This window comes from Saccopteryx bilineata, chromosome 6, assembly GCF_036850765.1.
Source record: "Saccopteryx bilineata isolate mSacBil1 chromosome 6, mSacBil1_pri_phased_curated, whole genome shotgun sequence".
NCBI lineage: Eukaryota > Metazoa > Chordata > Mammalia > Chiroptera > Emballonuridae > Saccopteryx > Saccopteryx bilineata.
In genome coordinates, this window is record NC_089495.1 from 134,766,548 (window position 1) to 134,788,216 (window position 21,669).

General features: G+C 53.9%; 2 protein-coding genes across 11 annotated transcripts in view; both read right to left on the reverse strand.

Moving 5' to 3' along the window:
• Positions 1-5,395, reverse strand: part of PXDN (peroxidasin) — a 67,697-nt gene extending 62,302 nt beyond the window's left edge. Inside the window, exon 1 of the mRNA XM_066237382.1 lies at positions 5,097-5,395. Within this exon, the coding sequence (XP_066093479.1) occupies positions 5,097-5,287 (191 nt within the window). The 5' untranslated portion in view covers positions 5,288-5,395. The remainder of the gene's footprint in view (positions 1-5,096) is intronic.
• Positions 5,396-14,169: 8,774 nt separating this feature from the next.
• The window catches only part of MYT1L (myelin transcription factor 1 like), a 398,804-nt gene continuing 391,304 nt past the window's right edge, over positions 14,170-21,669 (reverse strand). For 7 of the 10 annotated variants that reach the window (XM_066237388.1, XM_066237387.1, XM_066237389.1 and 4 more), the window contains 3 exons: positions 19,840-19,943; positions 17,211-17,354; positions 14,170-16,953 (listed from right to left, as the gene is read on the reverse strand). In XM_066237388.1, the coding sequence (XP_066093485.1) occupies positions 16,813-16,953; positions 17,211-17,354; positions 19,840-19,943 (389 nt within the window). In that variant the 3' untranslated portion in view covers positions 14,170-16,812. Of the gene's footprint in view, positions 16,954-17,198; positions 17,355-19,839; positions 19,944-21,669 lie in introns of those variants that run through there. The other 3 variants (XM_066237391.1, XM_066237390.1, XM_066237394.1) reach the window with 2 other exon arrangements.

Consider the following 21,669-nt stretch of genomic DNA (forward strand, 5'->3'; position numbering starts at 1 on the left):
GCTCTGGGAAGCCAGAAGCCCCCCACCCTTGCTGGCCTCCAGCCAGGCCGCAGAGCCAGTGGCCTCAGGCCCAGCGGGCAAGACCTGTGCCCCACGTGGGGTGGGGGGCCGACCACGGCCCGCTCCATCCCCAGGACTCACACGTGGGCACCGACCCCTTCATTCTTCTGAAGCACCGACCCTCGGAAGGGGAGCCAACAGCGACCCATACTCACTATTCAGGGAAACTGAGTCACAGGACTGCATGGAGAAGGGAGCTTGGGCTCCAGCTGAACTGCAGCAAGATGGCGGCAGCTGGCCCCGGGGAGGCAGCCAGCGTGAAGTCTCCGGTTGCAGCTGCCCCCAGCTCACTAAAACCCGGGGGGGCGGGAGGGCGCGTTAACATGCAAGATGAGGCTGGACCACCACCTCCTCACTTCCCAGACATATGTTTTCACACAGTGACGTGGGTCTGACAACCACGTCACACTCACACGTCTTGAGAATAGCGAAGTCCCTCCGAGCACAGCCCGGTGCGCACCTGATCATGACGGCCGCCCTCCCCGCTGCACCGAGTGGGTAGGAAGCATACGGCTGTCATTGTGTGAAGATCAAATACAGCTACGGGGGAGAGGGGTACGTCTGAAACCAGAGTGTCCAGCCCTGTACAAGCAATGTTGTCCCACTTCCTACATACCTGTGACAGTTTAACTTATAAATTAGGTGTAGTAAGAGATTAACAATAACTAATAATAAACCAGAACAATTAGGCCCTGGCTAGTGGCTCAGTGGATAGAGCACCAGCTCTGCACATGAACGTCCTGGGTTTAAATACCTGTCAGGGCACATAGGAGAAGCGATCACCTGATTCTTTCCGCCTCTCTCTTTTCCCCTCCGACAGCCAGTGGCTCGACTGGTTTAAGTGTAGGCCCTGGGTGCTGAGGATAGCTTGGCTGGTCTGAGTGCATCAGCCTCAGGCACTAAAAACAGCTCAGCTGATTTGAGCATCGGCCCCAGAGGGGGTTGCCGGGTTCCTGGTTGGGGCACATGTGGAAGTCTGTCTCATTATCTCCCTTCCTCTCACCTAAAAACAAACAAACAAACAAACTAAAAACTAGAACAATGACAACATTATACTGTAGTAATAGTTGTTACTACAGGTTTCTGTCAAATTATTTTTCAAAGCAATCATCTTGAACTTGGAAGATGCACTTCCGGCTTCTCTTTGGCACATCTGAACAGCCGGCCTCACTACTCTTGTGCTTTGGGGCCATGATTAGGTAAAATAAGGGTGACCTGCGCACAAGCCCTGTCTTACAGTGACGGTTGACGTAACCACTGAGAAGGCTACTGAGTGACTAATGGGGCGGGGGTGGGGGCGACGACAGCGGATGAATCAGGTCTCCAGGAGGATAGAGTGAGACTTCATCAGGAGACTCAGCACAGCAGCTATTCAGAACTTATGGTTTCTTTCTAGAATTTTCCACTGAGCATTTTCAGATTGAGGCTGAACCATGGGTAACTGAAACCCCAGAAAGCCCAACAGCAGATAAGGGGGTTACTGGACCAACCCGCCTGCGAATTTAAAAACATCACAGTACTTTTCAAACACACCTGAGCTGTGACGCTATGTATTTTGATTTCATTGTAACGGGGAATTTAAAGTGAAGTGGAAATCTTTCACTTAAGCCAAAGGTTCCGTGTTACTGACTGCCATCCCCTCAAGCACGAGTGTCCTGCAGAGCCAAAGAGACCCAGGCGGACTTCACAACTGCTGACCTCGTAAATCGGGGGCCAGAGCTGAGGGTTAGCTCGGGAGGGGGAAGGGGTTTCCTGTGAGGTCAGATGGGGTGTGAGGGCCTTCCCAGCACACAGGGCTCTCAAATGCCCCCCCGCCATGCGTCCCTACCTCCACCTGCCCTGTGCAAAGGGAAGCAGTGGGAATTGGATTCTTCTGATGCCAGGTCTGGGGCAGGAATCCCAGGAAGGCTGGTGCTTGAGCAGGGGAAGCTTGGTTTTGGGGACCAGTCTCCCAGGAGCAAGGTGGGAACACCAGGGCCTTCTACCTGTGTGGACATAGACCTCACGACAGGGCCCACTCACTCGGAGGTGCAGGGTGCCCAGAGTCCACTGCACCCACCTCCTGCATCCACATGGCGCACACTCTCATCACCATGTCACAGGCTCTGGCGCTCTGGGCCCGCCTGACCAGTTGCTCTTGGAAGTAGGAACCAGAACAGGGCACAGTTCCCCAACACTCAGGAGGTGATCAGAAAACGAAGGAGTAGCTGTCTGGCGACAGATGGTGGCCCAGAGGGGACTGTCCCCAGACGCTGCCACTCTGGGCCCGCCACTCTGTGAAGTCACCTTCCCAGGCTGTCCCGTTCACACCCCCAGGTTCCTCCTGCACCACGGTCACATAGACACCATCTGGGATACGTTAGCAGCTTTGGTCTGACCAGGACTGTGCAGTGCGTTTCGGTTCTGAAGAGCTGATGCCCATGACCTCACAGTGGAGGGGTGGACGTGCAGGTATGAGGGGGCAGAGGCCCAGGACCCAAGCAGAGTGACAAGAGGAAGACATGACGGGACCAGGAAAAACGTCCTTCCATATGAGATTTTTATTATTGCGGTGACAAACGTCTACTTCAGTGTTGAACAGAGTATAGTATTCAAAATACAGACTTCTTTGCCTGGCCTGAGGTGGTGCAGTGGACAGAGCCTTGCCCTGGGACGCTAAGGTCACCGGTCTGAAACCCTGCACTTGCCTGGTCAAGGCATATATGAGAAGCAAGCAATGAACAACTCAAGTGAAACAATTATGAGTTGATGCTTCCCACTCCACGCCCCCCTCTTCTTTCTGTAAAAATCAATAAATAAAATCTTTTTTTTTTTTAAAAAAAAGAACTTCTGAGCTGATTGAAAAGGACACAGATGCTCAAGGTGCCTCTGTGGGCGGGGAGGTGGAGGGGTGGTTTGCTAGCCCCCACCCCCCCAGCCCAGCAGGTCTCGGGATGGCGGCCGCTGCGCCAGAGCTTCCTTCTCTTCCCGCTTTCCAGTCTGCGTGAACCCAGGGGTCACCCCAAACCTGAGTCACAGGTGGTCTTAGACCAGCCCAACCTTGGAACCAAACTGACCAGTATCAGGTCCAGCGTGAACACAGCCCGACAGTGTGGGGAGAAGACTGGTGCCTCCCAGAGACTGATTCAATCTCTTGGGCCTGGCAGGGGGTGGGGGTGGGGCATGAAAGCAAAGAGATGATGCGATCAAGCGGGCAGCCTAACTTGGGGGCAAAGTTGCCAGTTTCTACCAAATAATTTTGTTAAGAAACAGGAAGGAGAGGAGAGGAGAAGCATCAACTCGTAGCTGCACTCTTTAGTTCCTTGACTACTTCTCACATTTGCCTTGAAGGAGGGGACTTCTAGCAGAGCCAGTGACGCCTTGCTCAAGCCAGCGACCTTGGGCTTGCAACCAGTGACCTTGGGCTCAAGCCAGCAACCTTTGGGCTTCAAGCCAGTGACCTTTGGGATCTGTGAAATGTTCCACAGTCAGAACCTGTCTCACCTAGACTTAGTGTGCTCATTCCAGGTGTCCACACTGGCTGGCAAGACGGGCGGTCCCTCTCCCTTTCATGAACTGGGTTTGCACAGCTGTGAAACCCGGTTCCACTGGGATGTGGTCACTCAGCGTCTCTTCGCTTCACACACAGAGTGGGATACCAAGCCCTGTCACTGCCAACATTCATCAGAGAACTCCAGAAACCTAGGAAAGCACAGGTGCAAGTTTATGCAAATGAGTGCTTTCCGCACGTGGGGCGGGTGGGTAGGCTGTTCTGTCTCTCTCCAGCCCTCCCCTACACTGCAGCTCTGGCATTTTACACTATTGTTCTTTTTAAAAAGCAATGAAGAACTGCGGGCAGAGCGCAGAACAAACATTCGACATTGGTCAGATGTAAAAAAAACGGCGCCGGGGTCCAAGTCTGTTCCACTAACTCACTAAATGAAGTTATTATCTGCATCCAGAAAACTTTCCTCCGACTTGGGGTTTTCCAGGCAGCCGCGAGGCCGAATTTCCGATCCAGGAACAGTTTCTCCGCCGAAAACTCCCACCGAGACCCTGAAGGCAGCGGCCCATAGGCGAGGGTCCAGCCCGCACTTTGAGAAGTAGGAGCGCTGACCGCCCGCTTCCTGAATAGTTTCACTAAGAATTTTACAACTTCTGCAGGTCTCGCAGAGGAGCCAAAAGCACTCAGCTCGGAGCGGAGAAGTGGAAACTATTTTTGGCATCCACAAGGGCGGCTGCAGGACGCGGAGCGCAGCCCGTGCCTGAAACGCTCGTTCGCCCGCCCTCTCATCCAGTAAGTCCTTATCAGAAGTCGCGTCTGCACATTCTGGAGGCCCCGGGGCCCCGCGTCCAGGGGACGGAATTTGGCCTCCGGGCTGCGGGAGGGTCCACAGGGGATCGGGGCCCGCGGAGAGGCCTCGAGCGCGGATTTTGCGCGGACGGCGGCGCCAGGACTGGATAAGTTTGGCCCACCCGCGGCGCCCGGCGGAAAGTCGCTGGGACCCCAGCTGTCCAGGTCACTAAGACCAGCCCCGCGGCCCCTTCCGAAGGCCCCGTGCGCTCGGGGCGCAGAGAAAGCCCGAGAGACCCCTGCACCCCGCGGGGCCGGGACACCCCGCGGGCTGATACGGGGGACGGAGCGGTGGGGACCCGGGTAGTGAGGATCCCGGAGGAGGAAGAGAGGGGGGACGCGGAGGAGGGAGAGGGGAGGAGCAAGAGGAAGAGGGGAGACGGAGAGAGTGGGAGGACCCACCAAAAAAGGGGGGGGGGCGGTGGGCAAGCGGGAGGGTGCCGCGCCGAGGCGAGCCGAGTGGGGCTTTCCCTGGCGGCTCCCGACGACTCCCCCGGCCAGCGGGGGATCCTGAGCTCCGAACAAAGGCGGCTCCGGAGGCCGCGCTTCGCGCCCAGGTCCGCCCTCCACGCCCCGAACTAGCGCGGACAAAAGCCAGCGGGCTCCGCCCGGCCCCCGAAACCCGATTCTCCCCCGGTCTCCACGTCCCTCCGGCCACGACCGCGGACTATCTGCGTCCCTGGCCCAGGCCCCACGCACTCACAGGATGGAGGTCTGCGGCGCCACGGTGGGCACGGCCTCCAGCAGCAGATGCATGCAGCGCACGGTGCTGCGGAAACACAGGCAGCGGCTCGGGCACCCGACGCCCGGCCTCTGGGCCACTGCGGCCGGCACCGCCCAGCCCAAGTACAGCACGAGCGCCAGCAGGCAGGGGTGCGCGGGGCGCACGGCCATGGCCACGGCGCGCACCGAGGTGAGGACGCACGGACCGACCGCGGAGGCCCCGGCGGGTCCCTGGCCGGCTCCGGACTGCGCACGCCCGCCAGCCCAGCCGCAGCCCACGTCCCAGCTGTGCGGGGGGCGGGGGGCGCCAGCTGTGCACATGCGCGCGACTCCTCCCTTCCCACCCCCATCTCCCCAAGGGCAGGGGCGGGGCGAGGACCTCCGCCCGCGGCGTCCGCCCACTGCACTTTCCTCCAAGCCGAGGGCCTCCCTGAGGGACCAGGGTTTGAGTTTCAGATTTGCACTCGGAAGCTGGAGGCCTTGGCCAAGCTGCCCCACCTCACCTAGCCGCGGTTTCCACATGTATCTGAGGGATTTTTGTTGTTTTATGAAACACTTTTAGAGCGCTTACTATGTTCCAGGCACTGTTCCAAGCTGTTGCTCCCTTCTCCCTCTTTCTCTGTCTCCCTCCCTGTCTTTCTCTTTCTCTATACACACACACACACACACACACACACACACACACTCTCACAGTTGGGAACCATGCCTGAGACCTGAGGCCTGTTAGCTATCCACCTTCTGTGCCTGCCCACCCCAGGGAATGCTAGGAACAGAGACAAGTGGGCAGAACGCTGGGCACAGTGCTGGCCAAGTGGACGCTGTGTCCTATAGTTCCCTCCCCTGTGTCCACAGAAGCAAACCTTCAGGCCACCACAGTAGGACTTGTGTGAAGCCACCAATGGTGCAGCAGACGCTGTAGGAAGAAGGGAAGATGCTGATTTCAGATACTTAGGTTTTTAGTTGCGTTCTACACATATTTTCTGGGATGGCCTGTCCCACCTGCTTGACAGAGGCCAGAGAACATGTCACAGCTTTGACACTGTGACCTCCCAGTCCAGACATCTCCAGGCCCCTCCAGGCTAAGCGGGAGCCCCCAGCCTGCCCAGTGCACCTCTCAGTGGGCTATCAGCCTCCCTTTTCAGGGCAGCTGCCACCCCCAACCGTGTGTGGGGGGGTGGATTTTGGGGGCCGTTTGCTGGGCTATGGCGCCCAGTGATGGAGCGAACACTGATCCAGGTGTCAGGCTGGAGGCATGTTATAGCTGGGATTAACGTTGGTTAACTGGACAGTCAGGACCGGTAAGTAAAGACCACCTTCCATCATGTTGGTAAGCCTCAGCTTACCTGTTTAAGGTCTTCAGAGTGAAAACTGAGGTTTCCCAGAGAAAGGGTCAGCTTCTGCCTGATCCTGGTCTGCTCGCTGCCCTGAAGGTTTCAGACTGACCTGCCAGCCCCCAGGGTTGCATGAGCAAATTCATTAAAACCCATCTATCTATTCTTCCCTCCTTCCTTTCTTCCTGCCTTCCTCCTGTCCGTCCATACATCCATCCATCCCTCCATCCGTCCATCACCTATCTGTTCACCTGCCCATCCAGGTGTGGTGACAGCTGTTGTTCTGAAGACCTCTGGCTGGCACACAGCCCCCGCAGTGCGTTGGATGAGGAGGTGGGGTGGGAGTTGGGAGCCACACCTACCAGGAGGAGGCCTGAAAGCAGCCCCTACTTTGAGCTGAATGTGTTTCCCTTGTCTTTGTTCATTATTTCCCCGCTACTGCCCCCTAGAGGCCTACGGAGGCCTCACACCTCCAGGAGCCTGATCCTCCTCGGAGTGATCTGTGGGCAATGCAGCCACTGAAGTTTTCTGTTGCTGGAGACCCAGGTGAAACATTCCTGTTTCCCTTCAAAGACATGTTCCACACCGGATGATCTTCCCCAGATACCGTTATCTGTCCTGCAGCAAACATGTCTTTCGGGTGTGTTTATGCTGAGTTACACTCTGTAGTCGCTCAGATTGCTGCAAGGAGGAAGCAGGGCTCACCAGGGGAGAGGTGCTCTCTGGCCTTTGCTTTGGCTCCTGTTGGTACCCTCATTGACCAGTCAGGCGTGGCCCGGAGACCCCACAAACCCCAGGGTTGCTCCTGTCAGGGTGCTCAGCGCCAAGGCTGGTGCTCCGGCATTTAGTGTCTGAGCCCCAGATGTGCCCACAGCAGGCATTACTGCCCCATTTTAGATGAGAACCTTGAAACCAAAGCTTAGGGGGATGAGTGACTTGCAGGGAATCAGGGAGGCGGGGAGGGGCATGTCACCAGGTACTAGGCACTGACCAGTGCCTCATGAGTGGACATGGGTGGCGACCCCTGACCTGCGCAAGGCTGCCGCACTCCTGCTACGCTGCTGGCACTCTGGAGAATGTGCGGACAGCAGGGGCTGCACCTGGAAAGGTCGAGACCTCTGTGCCTCAATCACCAGGGGGGGTGGCTGGCCCTGCCTGGGGCTGAACAGGTCAGCGGGCTGCCCGGCAGCAGCCCCATGGAGAGCTTGACCCGGTTCAGCCGGCACCCTCAGACCTTTCTCTGGCTCTGATGATGGCCGGCCACCCCTGGTGCCCTTGATATTGGCACACTGAGTCTTGCCTCCGAGGTCAGGGCATTCGTGTGTGTCAGTCTTCACGCTGCCTTTCTGTGTGTCCAGCCTTGGGCTTCGAGCCCATCCCAGTGGCCTCGTCCTAACTTAACTGATCACACCTGTGACAACCCTGTTTCCAGGTCAGGTGGCCTTCTGAGCTTGGGTCCTGGGGACGCACGACGTGCAGGGAAACTCCAGATCCATGGCCTGGAGTCAGATTAGAGGCTAGTCTGCCTTGTGGGCTACAGCAAAGATCAAGAACAGAACGGGCCCTGGCCGGATTGCTCAGTGGTAGAGCGTCAGCATGGCGTGTGGAAGTACTGGGTTTGATTCCCAGCCAGGGCACACAGGAGAAGTGCCCATCTGCTTCTCCAACCCTCCCCCCTCTCCTTTCTCTCTCTTCCCCTCCTGCAGCCTAGGCTCCATTAAAGCAAAGTTGGCTCAGGCTATGAGGATGGCTCCATGGCCTCCACTTCAGGTGCTAGAATGGTTCCAGCCGGAGAGGAGCAATGCCCCAGATGGGGAGAGCATCGCCCCCTGGTGGGCATGGTGGGTGGATCCCCGTCGGGCACATATAGGAGTCTGACTGCTTCCCTGCTTCTAACTTCCGAAAGATACCAAGAAAAAAAAAAAGAACAGAACGAAGCCTGGTTACTTTACGTTAAAAAAATATGGTGAGGGGTTGGTGCAGGGCTAGGCTGGCTCATCACGGAGGCACCCAGGGGCGGGAACCTGGAAGAACCAGGGCCCCACGGGAGCCTCCCCACCCCACCAAGGCCTTACAAGGCAATGACAGCCACGGAACCTAGCCCCCGTGGGAGAAGACCTATAACTGCCCCATGGAAGCAGGTGGGGGACTTGGGGACCAACCTTTAGAGGCCAGGCTTCTGCAAGAAGGGGGAGGTAGTCCTAACTCCTGGTGTTCTTCCTAGAAAGCAGTGTGGCTTATCAGCGGAGCACTCTGTGCCAAGCACTCAGCACACCTGCCCCTGGGCCTGCCCGCCCTGCTCTTAACTCTCATGGCACATAACTGAGAGAAGCCGGCCTGCTGGCTAGTTCTGCAGCAGCCAGGCCCCGGGGAAAGCTTGCTAGCGCGAATGAGGGTGGTTTTGCAGTGGGCGGTGGGGGGCACTGGGCGTGTATCCTGGGCCCCAACATCTGAAGGGCTCCACAAAACCCCAGCTTTACACTTTTTTCTAATGACATCAAGTTGATTTCCTATGTGCCATTTTAACATGAATAGTACCTAATATTTTTTATTTATTTAAAAATATAGTTAACATGTATTTTTATTTTCCTTGTTTCTCTTTTTTATTAAAGGCCCTGTGCCCGGGGCCTTAATCCGCCTCTGCACACAGAGGACACAGGGCGGAGGTCGCTGCTCCAGTGGGGACTAAGGATCGTGGGTGCGGTGTCCGGGTGGGGCTGAGACACAGCGTGGTGCACCCATTGGAGAACGAGACAGGTCAGGTCTGGCATCTGGGTCTAGGACATGGAAGAGGAGTCTCTCCTTACTCTGCAGGAATAACATAAATTTAAAACATGGCCGTGGCTAGTCGTCATGCTCTGCATCAGACACGCCTAAAGTATTTAAGGACACATTTGAATCAACACTGCTTGGGATTCTGGGAAATATTTTTGACAACGTAGCAAAGTCACAGAGCCACATTGAGCGAGCATCTGAGCTGGACTGCAGCGGCCCCAGCGCTGGTGGCAGAGAGAGGCCTTGGGAGGCCGGCTGGTCCCGTGGCAACCGGCAGACCTGGTCATAGGGATGTGGCGGACAGTAGGAGACCGGGAGGCCTGGGGAACAAGCTCTGCACGGAGGTGCTCAGGGGACCGAGTCAAGACGACTTTACAAGTTGGCACCAGCAGATGCAGTTCCGAAGGAGCGGGGAATCTGTGAAGATTAATTAGCCTTGTACTTTCTAGAACCTTCTGTTGCAAATCTAGTGCCCTCTTCAGGGCCTTCGGTGTCTGTGCTCAGGAACGTACTTCTGTTAAATGGTAAGAAACACTGCAATTGGTTATTACTCATCTCAGATCTCTTCAGGTGTCTCCCCAGTGTCTCAGCTCAACCCCACGGTCAGTTGTGACATTGTATTATCTAAGCGTCTTTGCCCAGAAAGTGTCCAGAGTCAAATGAGAGGGCAACTTGTCTGTTACTGCAGAAAGCTGGTAGTTATTTTAAGACTGTCTACCCAGAACTTTGGGTACTTTCCCCACAGACGTTCTGTATGTGGGGTCACCATCACCTCTCAGAACTGGAGACAAATCGTCACTGTGCAGAGGGGACAGTCCACAGTTTTTATGTGACATTAATATTTTCATCTTTGTCAGCTTGAGCTGCAGGAACAGGACACCACAAATGGGGTGGGGGTGAAGCAACAGACATTTCTGGGGCCACAGTTGTGGCGAATGAAAGTCAAGGCCAAGGCGCCCCGACCCAGAATCTGGTGAGGACTGCTTCCAGGTTTGCAGACGGCCTATGGAGTGCATCCTCCTAGGGCTGGTGGGTGAAGGAAGGGAGGGAAGGAGGGGGCTAAAGAGAGACCTAGTCCTTCTATCTTTGCAACAAGGGCACTAATCTCATTATGGGGGCTCCGCCCTTGTGACCTCATCACCTTCCAGAGTCCCCTCCTCCTGACACTATCACGTTGAGGGGTTAGGTTTCAAAAACGAAATTTGGGGGGAAACACAACCATTTATTCCATAATAACTCCCAATGGGAAATGTAACAAAGAGCAAAAATAAGTGTGGGAAATGGACAGTGTCTTTGAATGTGCTGGTCCGTAGCCCAAGAGCCAACCGGCCCGGTTCTCTGACCGCACATCTTTTAGACTTCCGTGTTATGATGGTTCCTTGACACCCTCCCCCACTCTGAGGACCATGTTTCTGAACCACCTTCTTGTAAATCAATGAATTTGAAGAATATTATACCAAAAAACAAGGAAGGGAGCCGGGACACATGTTTTCCGCTGTCATTGAAGTGAGATAGACACAGAATGAGAGAAAGGGGCATCAGTGGCCCTGTCCTAACAGAGACGGCAGGGAGCATCGTTTAGTGTAAGGATCCAGACCCCGCCAGGGACCTAGGGACCCCATTACAGACCCACATTTACTAGAAATGGACATGTTCAGAAGAGTAAACAGGTACACATTAGAATTTAGTAGAATGTAAACATTGTATCAAAATTTGGAAATGATAAACCTTCCCCTAAATAAGATCTAAACAAATTCCCTAAATCCATGCACATTACTGTCTCTCCACCAACATTTCTGCCATAGGAATGGACCCCCAATTTTTTTTTGTATTTTTCTGAAGTGAGAAGTGGGGAAGCAGAGAGACAGACTCCTGTATGTGCCCAACCAGGATCCACCTGGCATGTCCACCAGAGGGCGATGCTCTGCCCATCTGGGGCATTGCTCCGTTGTGGCTGGAGCCATTCTAGCCCCTGAGGCAGAGGCCATAGAGCCATCCTCAGCGCCCAGGCCAACTTTGCTCCGATGGAGCCTTGGCTGTGGGAGGGGAAGAGAGAGACAGAGAGAAAGGAGAAGGGGAAGGATGGAGAAGCAGATGGGTGCTTCTCCTGTGTGCCCTGGCAGGGAATCAAACCCAGGACTTTCACATACCGGGCCGACGCTCTAACCCTGAGCCAACTGGCCAGGATGAATCCCAAATTTTGTGCTAAAAATATCAATGATAAGTCTCACCTTTTTTTAGGAGTGCATCTGTTTTAAAATGATGTAAAGCCATCTGCTGTCACCAGCTTTGATGTTTGTGGATTTTCATTTCAATAACTTTTCTCAGGGTAATGGACTATGTTTTAGCCAATACGGTTCCAAGTAGGCTTCAGGTACCAGTAACTCTTGGTTTATGAGGAAAGCCCTTCACCCTGATTTTTAGAGAATTTAACTAAAAAGGTTAAGAATCACACCAGCAGCTGATGCTGATAAGTGCTAATAGCGTGATGAGTGGCCACTGTCCCGTGGGGCAGTGGCTGCTTTACCTGGCCATCGGTTGTGCAGGACCCTGGGGCTCTGCCACCCAGTCTCCTGCGTCCACAGCTGTCCCAAGTTCCTGTCCCCCCTCCTGCCTCTGGTTACTTACCCACTGGGTCACGTCTCAGAGATGAGTTGGCACCACCGGTGACGTGACAGGCACCCACGGCACTCTGACCCGGCTGCCCGTTCAGTCCTGCTCTGAGTGGAGGGTTGGATGAAGGCTGAAGTCTGGCTCACCAATCTTGAATGATTCATTTTCCTGCTGTCTCCGCATACATGTGAGGAACACCTGGTGACAAACCTCAGTTTCTCTCCCTGTCATTGACCGTCCTCTGGGATGGGCCCAGCCAGGGATCTAGAGGATGGAGGGGAGGTTCCCTCCCGCCGGCAGCCGCTCCTCCTGACCATGTTCTCGTGGACCTGCATTCCCTGGTCTGTGGGTTTCTATCAGGCAAACACCTTTGCCTCCGCCAGCTCCTCGATGAGGAGGACTTGGCGTGTGAAGGGTGTGCCAACTCCCAAGTCTCCCTCAGTGACCACAGGTGCGGCATCCGGCCGTGCCACTCCCTCAGTGGGGTCACTCCTAGGAGAGGACAGACAGGGTCGCACGCACTGGGCGCCATCCGCCATCTGCCTGAGTTTATCGGGGTGGGATTCAGTCTTTGCTGATTTTCCATTTCCATTTTGTTCAGAGATGGTCCGTACATGTCAGTGACCAGTGACCTCCCTGGTGTCATGTGACCGAAATGTGAAGACAAAAGGTGAGGGTGATTACCCCCTGACCGTATATTTACCCAGTTGCTCAGGATCCCTGGCCCTGCTGCCTCTCTGGGCTGGGTTGAAAGGCCACACGACCAGTGTCAACACTGTCTGGAGCCGGGAATGGGGAGGAGGGTCCTTACTCACCACTCACAGGGTGCTAATTGCTCACACGTTTTCTGAGCAAAAATGGCGTCAAGTTACCTGCACAAGAAAGTGGGCTGGGGGGGCGAGGAGTGGGGGACAAGAGAAGCACTTTGTTGGCTCAGAACATCTAGTGTGACCGAGAAACAACCTCTTAGGAGGAGGGTGTGCAGCTGGACGTTGTCTCCTCTTCCACCAGGCCTGCAGAGGGGCCGGAGGCCAGCAGGGGCCCTGCCTCCCCTCTATGCGGTGACTTGTGTCCTCTCCGCTGTGAGCTCTGTGGACTCTGTGTCGCAGGCCACGGGGCACTCCAGAGCCTCCTCTCAAACCCACTAGTATCCCCATACGACTCAGCCTTTTTTTTAATTTAAACATTCATGTCTCGGCCTGCCTGAGCAGCTCAGTGGGTTAGAGCATTGTCCTGATACACCAAGGTTATGGGTTCGATACCCTGGTCATGACACATGCAAGAAGCAACCAGTGAATGCATAGATAAGTGAAACAACAGATCTATGTTTCTCTATCCCTCCCGACCACAGCTTCTCTCTCTCTCTAAAAATCAATCAATCAATCAATCAGTCAGTCATGTCTTTGTCCAGGCTGAGATGTAACCATAGTCTTCCGTTTGGGGACTTGCAGGGCAACATGAAGGCACGGCTGGCCAGTCTTGGACAGAGGACCTGGGGGATGGATCAGGACACAGCGCTGACTTTGTCTTTGCTGCCCCATGAACTCGGAGATATTTGCTTTCTGGTCAGTCTTTCTGCCTCCTCTTGCTCCCCATGTTTTGGGGAGGAGCTTGTTCCCAGGGGCCTTGCTTTGCGGCTCACCAGAAACCAGGGGCATCTTGGCAGACATCCCTTGTGTGCGGGCATGGGCATGTGGGTGTGCTCCCCCGCGCGCACACACACGGGCAGGTAGCCTGGTGGGCCCATGTGGTTGTCAGCGATGACACTCGTCAAACTGATCTGAACTCACTGCCGCTGAGCTGCTTCTGAGTGTGTTAATAATTCTGTGTTCTGCACTATTGGGCTGTTCAGTTTGTCACGAGCAGCTCATGAACACATCTGCACGATGCTCACGCTCACCGGGACAGCTCCTTGGGGTCCTACCTTGCGCCACTTACCACTCTGCCAGCCCCATAGCTGGGCTGTTTTCCTCTATTTCTGTGCATTTGCTATTGGATCACTGAGTTAAAAATTTTAAATTTTGTAAGGTTTTTGACATTGTTGCTACACTGCATTCTAAAATGTGTATATGACACTCAGCCATGTTGCTCCTGAGGGGAAAAAGCCACTTAGTAATCCCAGCGGCACACCTGAGTGGCGGCAGGAGTCTCATCTGCTCTGACTGCATTTGCTCCTCAGACAGGGGAGCCCCTCGCACGCATGAGCCTCAGAGCTCCACCCTCGTGGGCCCCTGACCGACCGCATTCCTGACTATGACGCAGTGAGTGAAGACGAAGATCCTGGTTAGAGACCCATCGTGCTACAAATGTGGCAACACCTTTTTTATTTAGAGTAAGATGTGTTAACATCCAGCATGACAAAATTTGTACAAAGTTCACAATTTAAAAATGAAGTGTCACTGCGACTTGTGAGTCCACACATTTATAGCAAAATTAAAGTGTCCACAAACCCATGCCGTGTAGTACAAAAATAAATCAAACTTCAGTTCCACAGAGAGCACAGTAAATATTTATACAAAATTCTGTCTTAATAAATGATTACTTAAATTAACTTAGAAATGAATATGAACAATAAGTTATAATTAAACTCTGATGACTCACGATAATTCCATGTGAAAGGTCAGCATTCTAATATGAGACACATCTGTGACCTCTATACAACAGTCACAGGTAACTCTGATTTGAGATTATTACCAACGTTAGATGAGCAGCAGATTGTGCTTAAAACCCCTTTCCATTGTACATAGGTGAGAACGAGAAGAGTCCAAAACGGAGACTAACCTATACCCTACTAAAAGCATCACTATATTGGCAGGAAGCTTCAGACACAACGTGGGGGGCGGGGGGGGGGGATGCATGTGCCGGTATGAACAGCGGCCGGGGCAGTGGCAGGTGCCCAGGGCGCCCGGCTTCAGCTCTTGAAGGCGATTCTGAGCATGGTCAGCTACGACTACTCGCTAACGGGACGTGGGGCCTCCGGGGAAGGCTGCGGAGCCCCAGTAATTACATCCTCTTTTCCCAGCTCAAGAGAGAGAGTCCTCGTGGAAAACGGAGCATTTGTACAGTGAGCCGTATAAAGTGCTGCTGGGATGGACCTAGATTTATACACATGTACACTGAGGTCGAGTCTGTGTCGGTGTTGGCGGGAGGCCTGCCGCCTCCCGCCCCGCGTCGTTGGGTCAGCTGAGAGGGCCTCCTCCACCCTCCCGGGGTCAGCGTTGCGAAGCTGCTGACGGGCATTGCACACCTCCGCACGGACACACAGGACAAGGTGAGTGCAAATAGTCGACTGGCACGTTGTGGGGACAATGACCCTGTAAGTCCCGTTCTGCTAAAAATATTTTTTTTATTTTTACAAAACCCATCTTTTTTTTTTTCATAACAAAATTTTAAAGTACTTTTGTACTTCCTGCATAACATCAAGACACGGAGGGGACTGATGCTATGACATGAACTCAAGTCAATATCAGAGAACGTGCAGCGTCCCAGGGACCAATGAGGAGGGCAGACTCGGCCATCGGGGCAGTCCTTGCATACGGCCGGCACGGTCAGTGGGCAGCAGTCCAGTCTCCAAGGAATAGACAGGTCTGGATGGTCTCGTGGAAAGAAAAAGTGCTGAAGTACATTAAATGACTCTAAAAGTCTGATTGCATCATTCTTGGGACAGCTCACGACAACTCGGACGAGGCTAAGCAAATGCTCTCTGGTTGACCAGTCTCCGATGACAGGGAGGACGCGGAGGTTGCAGTCAGAGAACTCTGAATGGGACCGCATGCTCACCCAAAGCCTAAATTAGGGGGTGGGGAGGACATGCTGCACTGAGCAGCTTGCCACCAAATCCAGCGGAAATATTCAGTCCAGTAACTCGAATACTCACAGGTCATTTCCCTGGATCCCCCAAATGTAAAACAATAGCAACAACAACAGCAGTTTTAAAAGTGGAAGGGAGGCGGGAATAAACGCTCAAATGGCCCTTGAGCTTAAATTAAAGCATACAGGTTCTGTAGAATAAGCCACATTGCAAAGAGAGGCAGTTCGGGGGCCAGGAAACTCTTGGGGAGACAAGAGGAGGTGGTTCCAGGGTGTATCAGAAATGAAAAAAGGACATCTTCACCGCGCCGCCTCTAACAGTCCCTGTCTGAGCGGAAGTTCCCAGGGCCACACGCACAATGCCCAGGAGCTAATGTAACAGTGCCGTGGGAGCTGCTCCTGTGTCTTCCGCCGCGTTCCCGCGGGCTGGTGCACGCTTACAACACATTACTTATCTCATCTCTTACAGTTAATCCATATGCCAACTCCTTGGAATGCAAAAACCTCACTTATTGCCCCCACCATACACCATCCTCCTAAAACAAACAAACAGAAGAGTCACATAATATTTCCAAGCATCGTTCAAAAATAAAGCATTTTTTTGCAACCGATTCTTGTTATGAAACAGTATGCACACAAAAAAGGTATTTCTCAAATTCCATAAAACCCTCCAAACATGAGGTGAAACGAGAGTGTCTAAATGAAACCTGGCGGCAGGGCCGCCTCGCGATGGTTCGAAGATGTTCTGTTTCTTGCTTTTTTGTTTGTTTGTTTTTTTATTTCCCGTCTGTTTCAGTTCAAAATACTAAAACATTTAATCACTAAAGCATTAGAAAGAATTTACACTCTGTTCATTTTGATTGGCTTACCTCTTCAGAAATATATATCCCCCCAGATGTGCATACATTAGCAGCTATAAACATTACATGGAGTATCACACTATGTCAGCGTATATGAAAATGTACAAAAAATGGGGATGTATTCAAAAACTATTCTGCAGGTGCTATCTTTAAAGCAAGACATAAGATCAGTATGGAGTCTCGTGAGCATAACACTGCTTCCAACGGAAATGGATACAGAACACTCTCTGGTAAGTCACAGCAGCAGGAGCAGACAGAGGCGTCCTCTAAGCAAGGTCCCATCACTAACGGCCGCTACCGCAGCTGTTCAGACCTGAATTCCTCTCACAGCCTGCTTTATATTTTCCAGGAGAGCTTTATTTTCTGGGCTCTGATAACGATCTTGATTTGTATACATGTCCGTCAAAGTAGTCACGTATGCATCAAAATTTTGTTCATTGATTGGGTCCTACGAGATATTAAATAGTAGTTCATACACAGCTTTTATTTTCCCAATAGGATATTCACATCAGTATAACATAGCACCCCAGCACAGGGCCGCTGCCTGCCCGATATTCCGAAGGCCTCCTCCTCAGAGCAGCCACGGCCACAGCCATAGCACCTACAATCGCCCACCACTGCTCTAGTGGCTCGCGCATGGCACGGGGGGGGGGGGGAGGGGGGGGACCGCGAGGCGGCAGAGGTAGCCCGTGCTCAGTCACTTACCATGTGCGGCAGCTGGATGTTGGCGAGGCTGTGGATCAGAGACTGGCTCAGGTTGGCCAGCTCGTGGAGCAGGGACTCATTCTGTTGCTCGATGACTTTGTTCTCCTCCTCAATGGTCTTTAGGTTGGTCTCCATCGTGGTGATCTGCAAGGCACAAGCCCGTGCACACGTGACACGAGACAGGTACATGTCCCCCAATGCAGACCAGGAGCCTTTCTGCTCAAATGAAAAGGCTTCTGAGTTAAGAATTTGTCACGTTGAGCACCCAGCTTTCCTGCTGTTGGTTGGTTACACTTCGGAGCATGGTGACGGCCCTGAGATAGTTTGTCTTTCTGAGGGGGGGCCCTGGGCCATGCGGACTTGGGGTCAGTTTCCTACAAGTCCCACTGTCTGTGTGAGTGTGTGTGTATGTGCACAAAGGCGGGCTAGGGTTCATGCTGGAGGTAAGACTTGTAAGAGGAACAGATGCAGCTGGGAAGTCAGACTCCATGCTGTTGGACGGACACACTTGCCCACACTGCTCTGACCTCTGAGAGGAGAGTCTGTGGAGCTTTGCTGCCCTCAGTGCACAGGCTGTGGCCCTTGGATGTGGGCATCCGTCTCCTCACTCGGCACGGCTGCACGTGAGAGTTTGGGTCAGTGACATTCACAGCACGTTGCTGAAACAGCTGGGTCTGAGACCCTGGGAGCCCAGGCAACGAGTCGGGGAAGGGAGCAGCCACAGGTGCGGGGTCTGCCGGGCGTCCGTGGGGGGGGGGCTCAGAACCAGCCTTGACACCCAGGTGCCTCGAGCTGGTTCGCGAGAGCTCTGCCCTGGCCCAGCTCCCTGCTGAGCTGCTTGCTGGGGGTGGCCTCTGGGAGAGCTCTGCTGGACACACACAGGGCTATTCCTGCCCCACGGTACCACGGACCAGAGGGAGGGCGTGCGGTGTTCGATGGCCCAGGCAGGACCTCCAGTCTTCAGCACTTTCCAGAAACTGGGCGGGCCACGGGTGAGGAGGCAGAAGTGCCGGGGGCCCTGGCCTCGGGGGCCGGGCTGCCATCACAGGCCCTCAGATCCGGCGGGCAGCTGAGATATGAGGGAGGGGATGTGTGTAGAGGCAGCAGAGCTATTTCTGGCCAGCTCCACAGGTGTGCTCACCTGCTCACAGAGGAGGGTGGCGCTGTCACGCCGGTCCCTCCCCAGGGCTGGCCATCACCTGAGCTGCAGCTCTCCATGGCCTCAGTGCGCGGAGCACAGGCCCTGGCTCTGTGTGCCCCTCCACTGGGAAGATGCAGGGCTGACCTTCGGGAGCACAGGCGCCACCCCCGACCAGCAAGGCAGGTGACATGCACATCCACTCGAGTGCAGACAGAGGCCACCAGGAGTGAACAGCCGTGTGGGGCATTGAAACGCCCCACATGGGCCATTCACTCAGCCCACCGGACAGCTGGGACCGAGTCCCGAGGTGGCTGAGGGCGGGGCCACCTGAGGGGCTGTGGGATCTCCACCTGTGTGTGTGAGCAGAGTGTGGGGGGCATGTTTTCATCTGACCCAGTCACGTGTGTTATCGCTGACATGGTCGTCTCCTGTTCCTCCTAGAAAAGGGGGCTCACGGGGCAAAAGGAGGAGGTGGCATGGGGTCCTCCAGGCCGGTGCCCCTGCCAGACCTCAGCCCGGCCAGGGGCTGCGAGCAGCCAGAGGTTTGGATCATTCTTCAGGAAAAGTCCAACCTACGCCAGACAAGCAGGCCAGTGTGGGCCCCTGGGGACAGCAGAGCACAGCCTGATGGCATGGGCAGAGCCGGCTGGTATCTGGCCCTAGACAGGACTAAATGGCCCAGGGAGAAGGCCCTCCCTTGTCAGCCCTGCATTCACGGGCACCCAAGGAACCCCTCCACTGTCCTTAAGGAATGCAGCCCCACCCTCCCTTGCCTGAGAACCTATGTGATCAGTGGACAAGGGTCAGCACACTGTGACCTCCACCTGGACTCCTAGGACCTGGGCAAGACCCTGGACTCTCCTGAGAGTCCCATCAATGCTATTGATAGTGGGGAGGAGCCCCTGCAGAGCAGCCCGCCCAGGTCCCCAGGGAGTGGGGAGGGAGTCCTCCCACCAGGACAGAAGCCCTGCAGGCCGCAGGCACGGTCATGCGCGTGGGGTAGCCTGAGCACTGTCAGCTCAGCTGCTGGCTTTGGTGGAGTCCAGAAAGTCACCTCTCTGAAGCCGTGAGGCCACCGTGTGAAGTGAGTCTGACACCTGCCTCAGGGCCACTGTGAGCAGGGGGGACCCCCCAAGTAAACTCTGCCATCAGGCATCTGCTAGCATTCGCCCTCCTGCCTGCCGCCTGCCACCCTCCGCGTGCCTGGGTCTGGGGTCTCAAGAAACAGGAAGGTGGCCTCCAGCCACCAGGGGCCAGCATCTCACCCGAAGCCCAGGGCCAGTGGGCTGCTTTGTGGTGATCGGTCACCATGGGAACGGCACCTTATCAAACACGAACAGGACAGCACGCCTGAGCAATGTCCCCTGGGCCTCAGTACAGATGCCACTGAGAGGCAGAGACCCAGGCGCGGGGAGACAGAGGAACAGCAGAGAGGAAGCAAAGGCCTTTTGGGCTGAGCAGCTGGGGAAGCAGGTGGCACAGACTCACCTGAGTCCTGAGTTTGATCATGTCGGCCTCCATCTGCGAGTTGGACTCGTTCAGCTCCTTGATCTCCTCATCCAGTTGCTTGATTTCCTCGTCGTTCTCTATCCCTGTCACAGCAGACGGGACAGAGCGCGTTACCACCGTGGTCCAGTAAGACCCATTGCGAGAACGCTGAGTTCTCTGGCTGCTTTGTGTGTTTGGAATTAGATTGGATGGGAAAAAATACCCTTGAATTTAAAAAAAAACAATCACGTGTATGTGTCCTTCTGTCCCTGACCGCTGCCCTGCTCACCATCATGGCCCCAGAAACCGGAACGAGTCAGCTGGGCGCACGGGCCCTGCACTGACCGGCCACAGTGAGAGGGCTGCAGCTGGCCTGGCATGGCTGCACCTGCTGCATCGGAGCTAGGGATCAGGATGAGACAGGGGTATAGCGCTGAGCACAGAGGAGCTGTTGGCTACAGAGGTGGCCGAGGTAAGGCGGTTATTTTTCTGTAGCAGAGTAGAAATTTCCCTCAAGATGAGAATACCTTAGTGCATAAGAAAGAGTCTTGATTTATAAAGCAGCTAAATTATGACTCAACCAGTGGTGGGATTCAGCCGGTTCGCACTAGTTCAGCAGACCTGATACCTAATGTTTTGTTGAATTCAGTGAACTGGTTGTTAAAACGGCACTTGTCATCAGGGTTCTCTCTAAGGTGGGCGCCTGGGCAGCCGCCCAATGTGGAAATCACAAATTTACATTCCTTACTTTTTTTTTTAACATTCATCTGCACAACAGTGTATTCTAAGCACCCATAGTCATGTTCATTTGTCCATAGGTGAAAAAAACTTGACGGAACTATGCTTGTAATATTTATTTATTCATTTCATAAAACTCATTATGCCTTTGATGAAATACCACATTTTAATTCCCTCGCATTTGTTACTTCAGTATACAAACATATAACATAAAAAGTGCCAACCAACCAGAGGGTGACAAGCTGCCATTGGAAACATCTTAAATAACAGCTTTATTGTTCTTTGTCAAGTATTATTTAATATTCTTTCAGTAATATTTTTTTAATTTATTTTATTATTTTTTTAATTTATTCATTTTAGAAAGGAGAGAGAGAGGGAGAGGAGAGAGAGAAGGGGGAGGAGCAGGAAGCATCAACTCCCATATGTGCCTTGACCAGGCAAGCCCAGGGTTTCGAACTGGCGACCTCAGCATTTCCAGGTCGACGCTTTATCCACTGCGCCACCACAGGTCAGGCCTCTTTCAGTAATATTTTAAAACTTTTCCTTATAACATAGTCTAGTTTTGTGTACTTCTTTTATTGTTCTTATTCAAGTATTAAATAATAAACTTCCTTTCGTTATATTGTTTTTTATATTTAAAACTGTTATTAGGGCTGAGAACCGGCTGTTAAGATATTTGAATCCCAGCACTGGACTCAATGTATCACATTCCTTTAAAGTCAGGTTGTCCAGGTGCACTGGGCATCTGTGGTGTGGAGCAAGGTCGTGGTGACGTGAACATCGTGTCCCCTGTTCTTTAGGCTGCGATGCTGGGTTTTCTAAGTGCTGGGCTGCACCATGCTAGCGCGCATCTCGTCAAAGCCACTCATGGGGCCCAGGGTCATCCAGCAAGATGTTAGGTTTGGGGTTGTTCCTGATGGGAAGGGGATGGGGACAAGGATGGGGACAGGGGAGCTCTAAAAACATTCCTTATACATGGATCTCAGCGAGGCCCTGCACTCTGTGTGTGTCCCTCATGTGCAGCCGGGCAGTGTGCAGACCAGACAGTGGCCCTGGGACGGGGGAGGCTGCAATTCCACCAAGCGTCAGTGG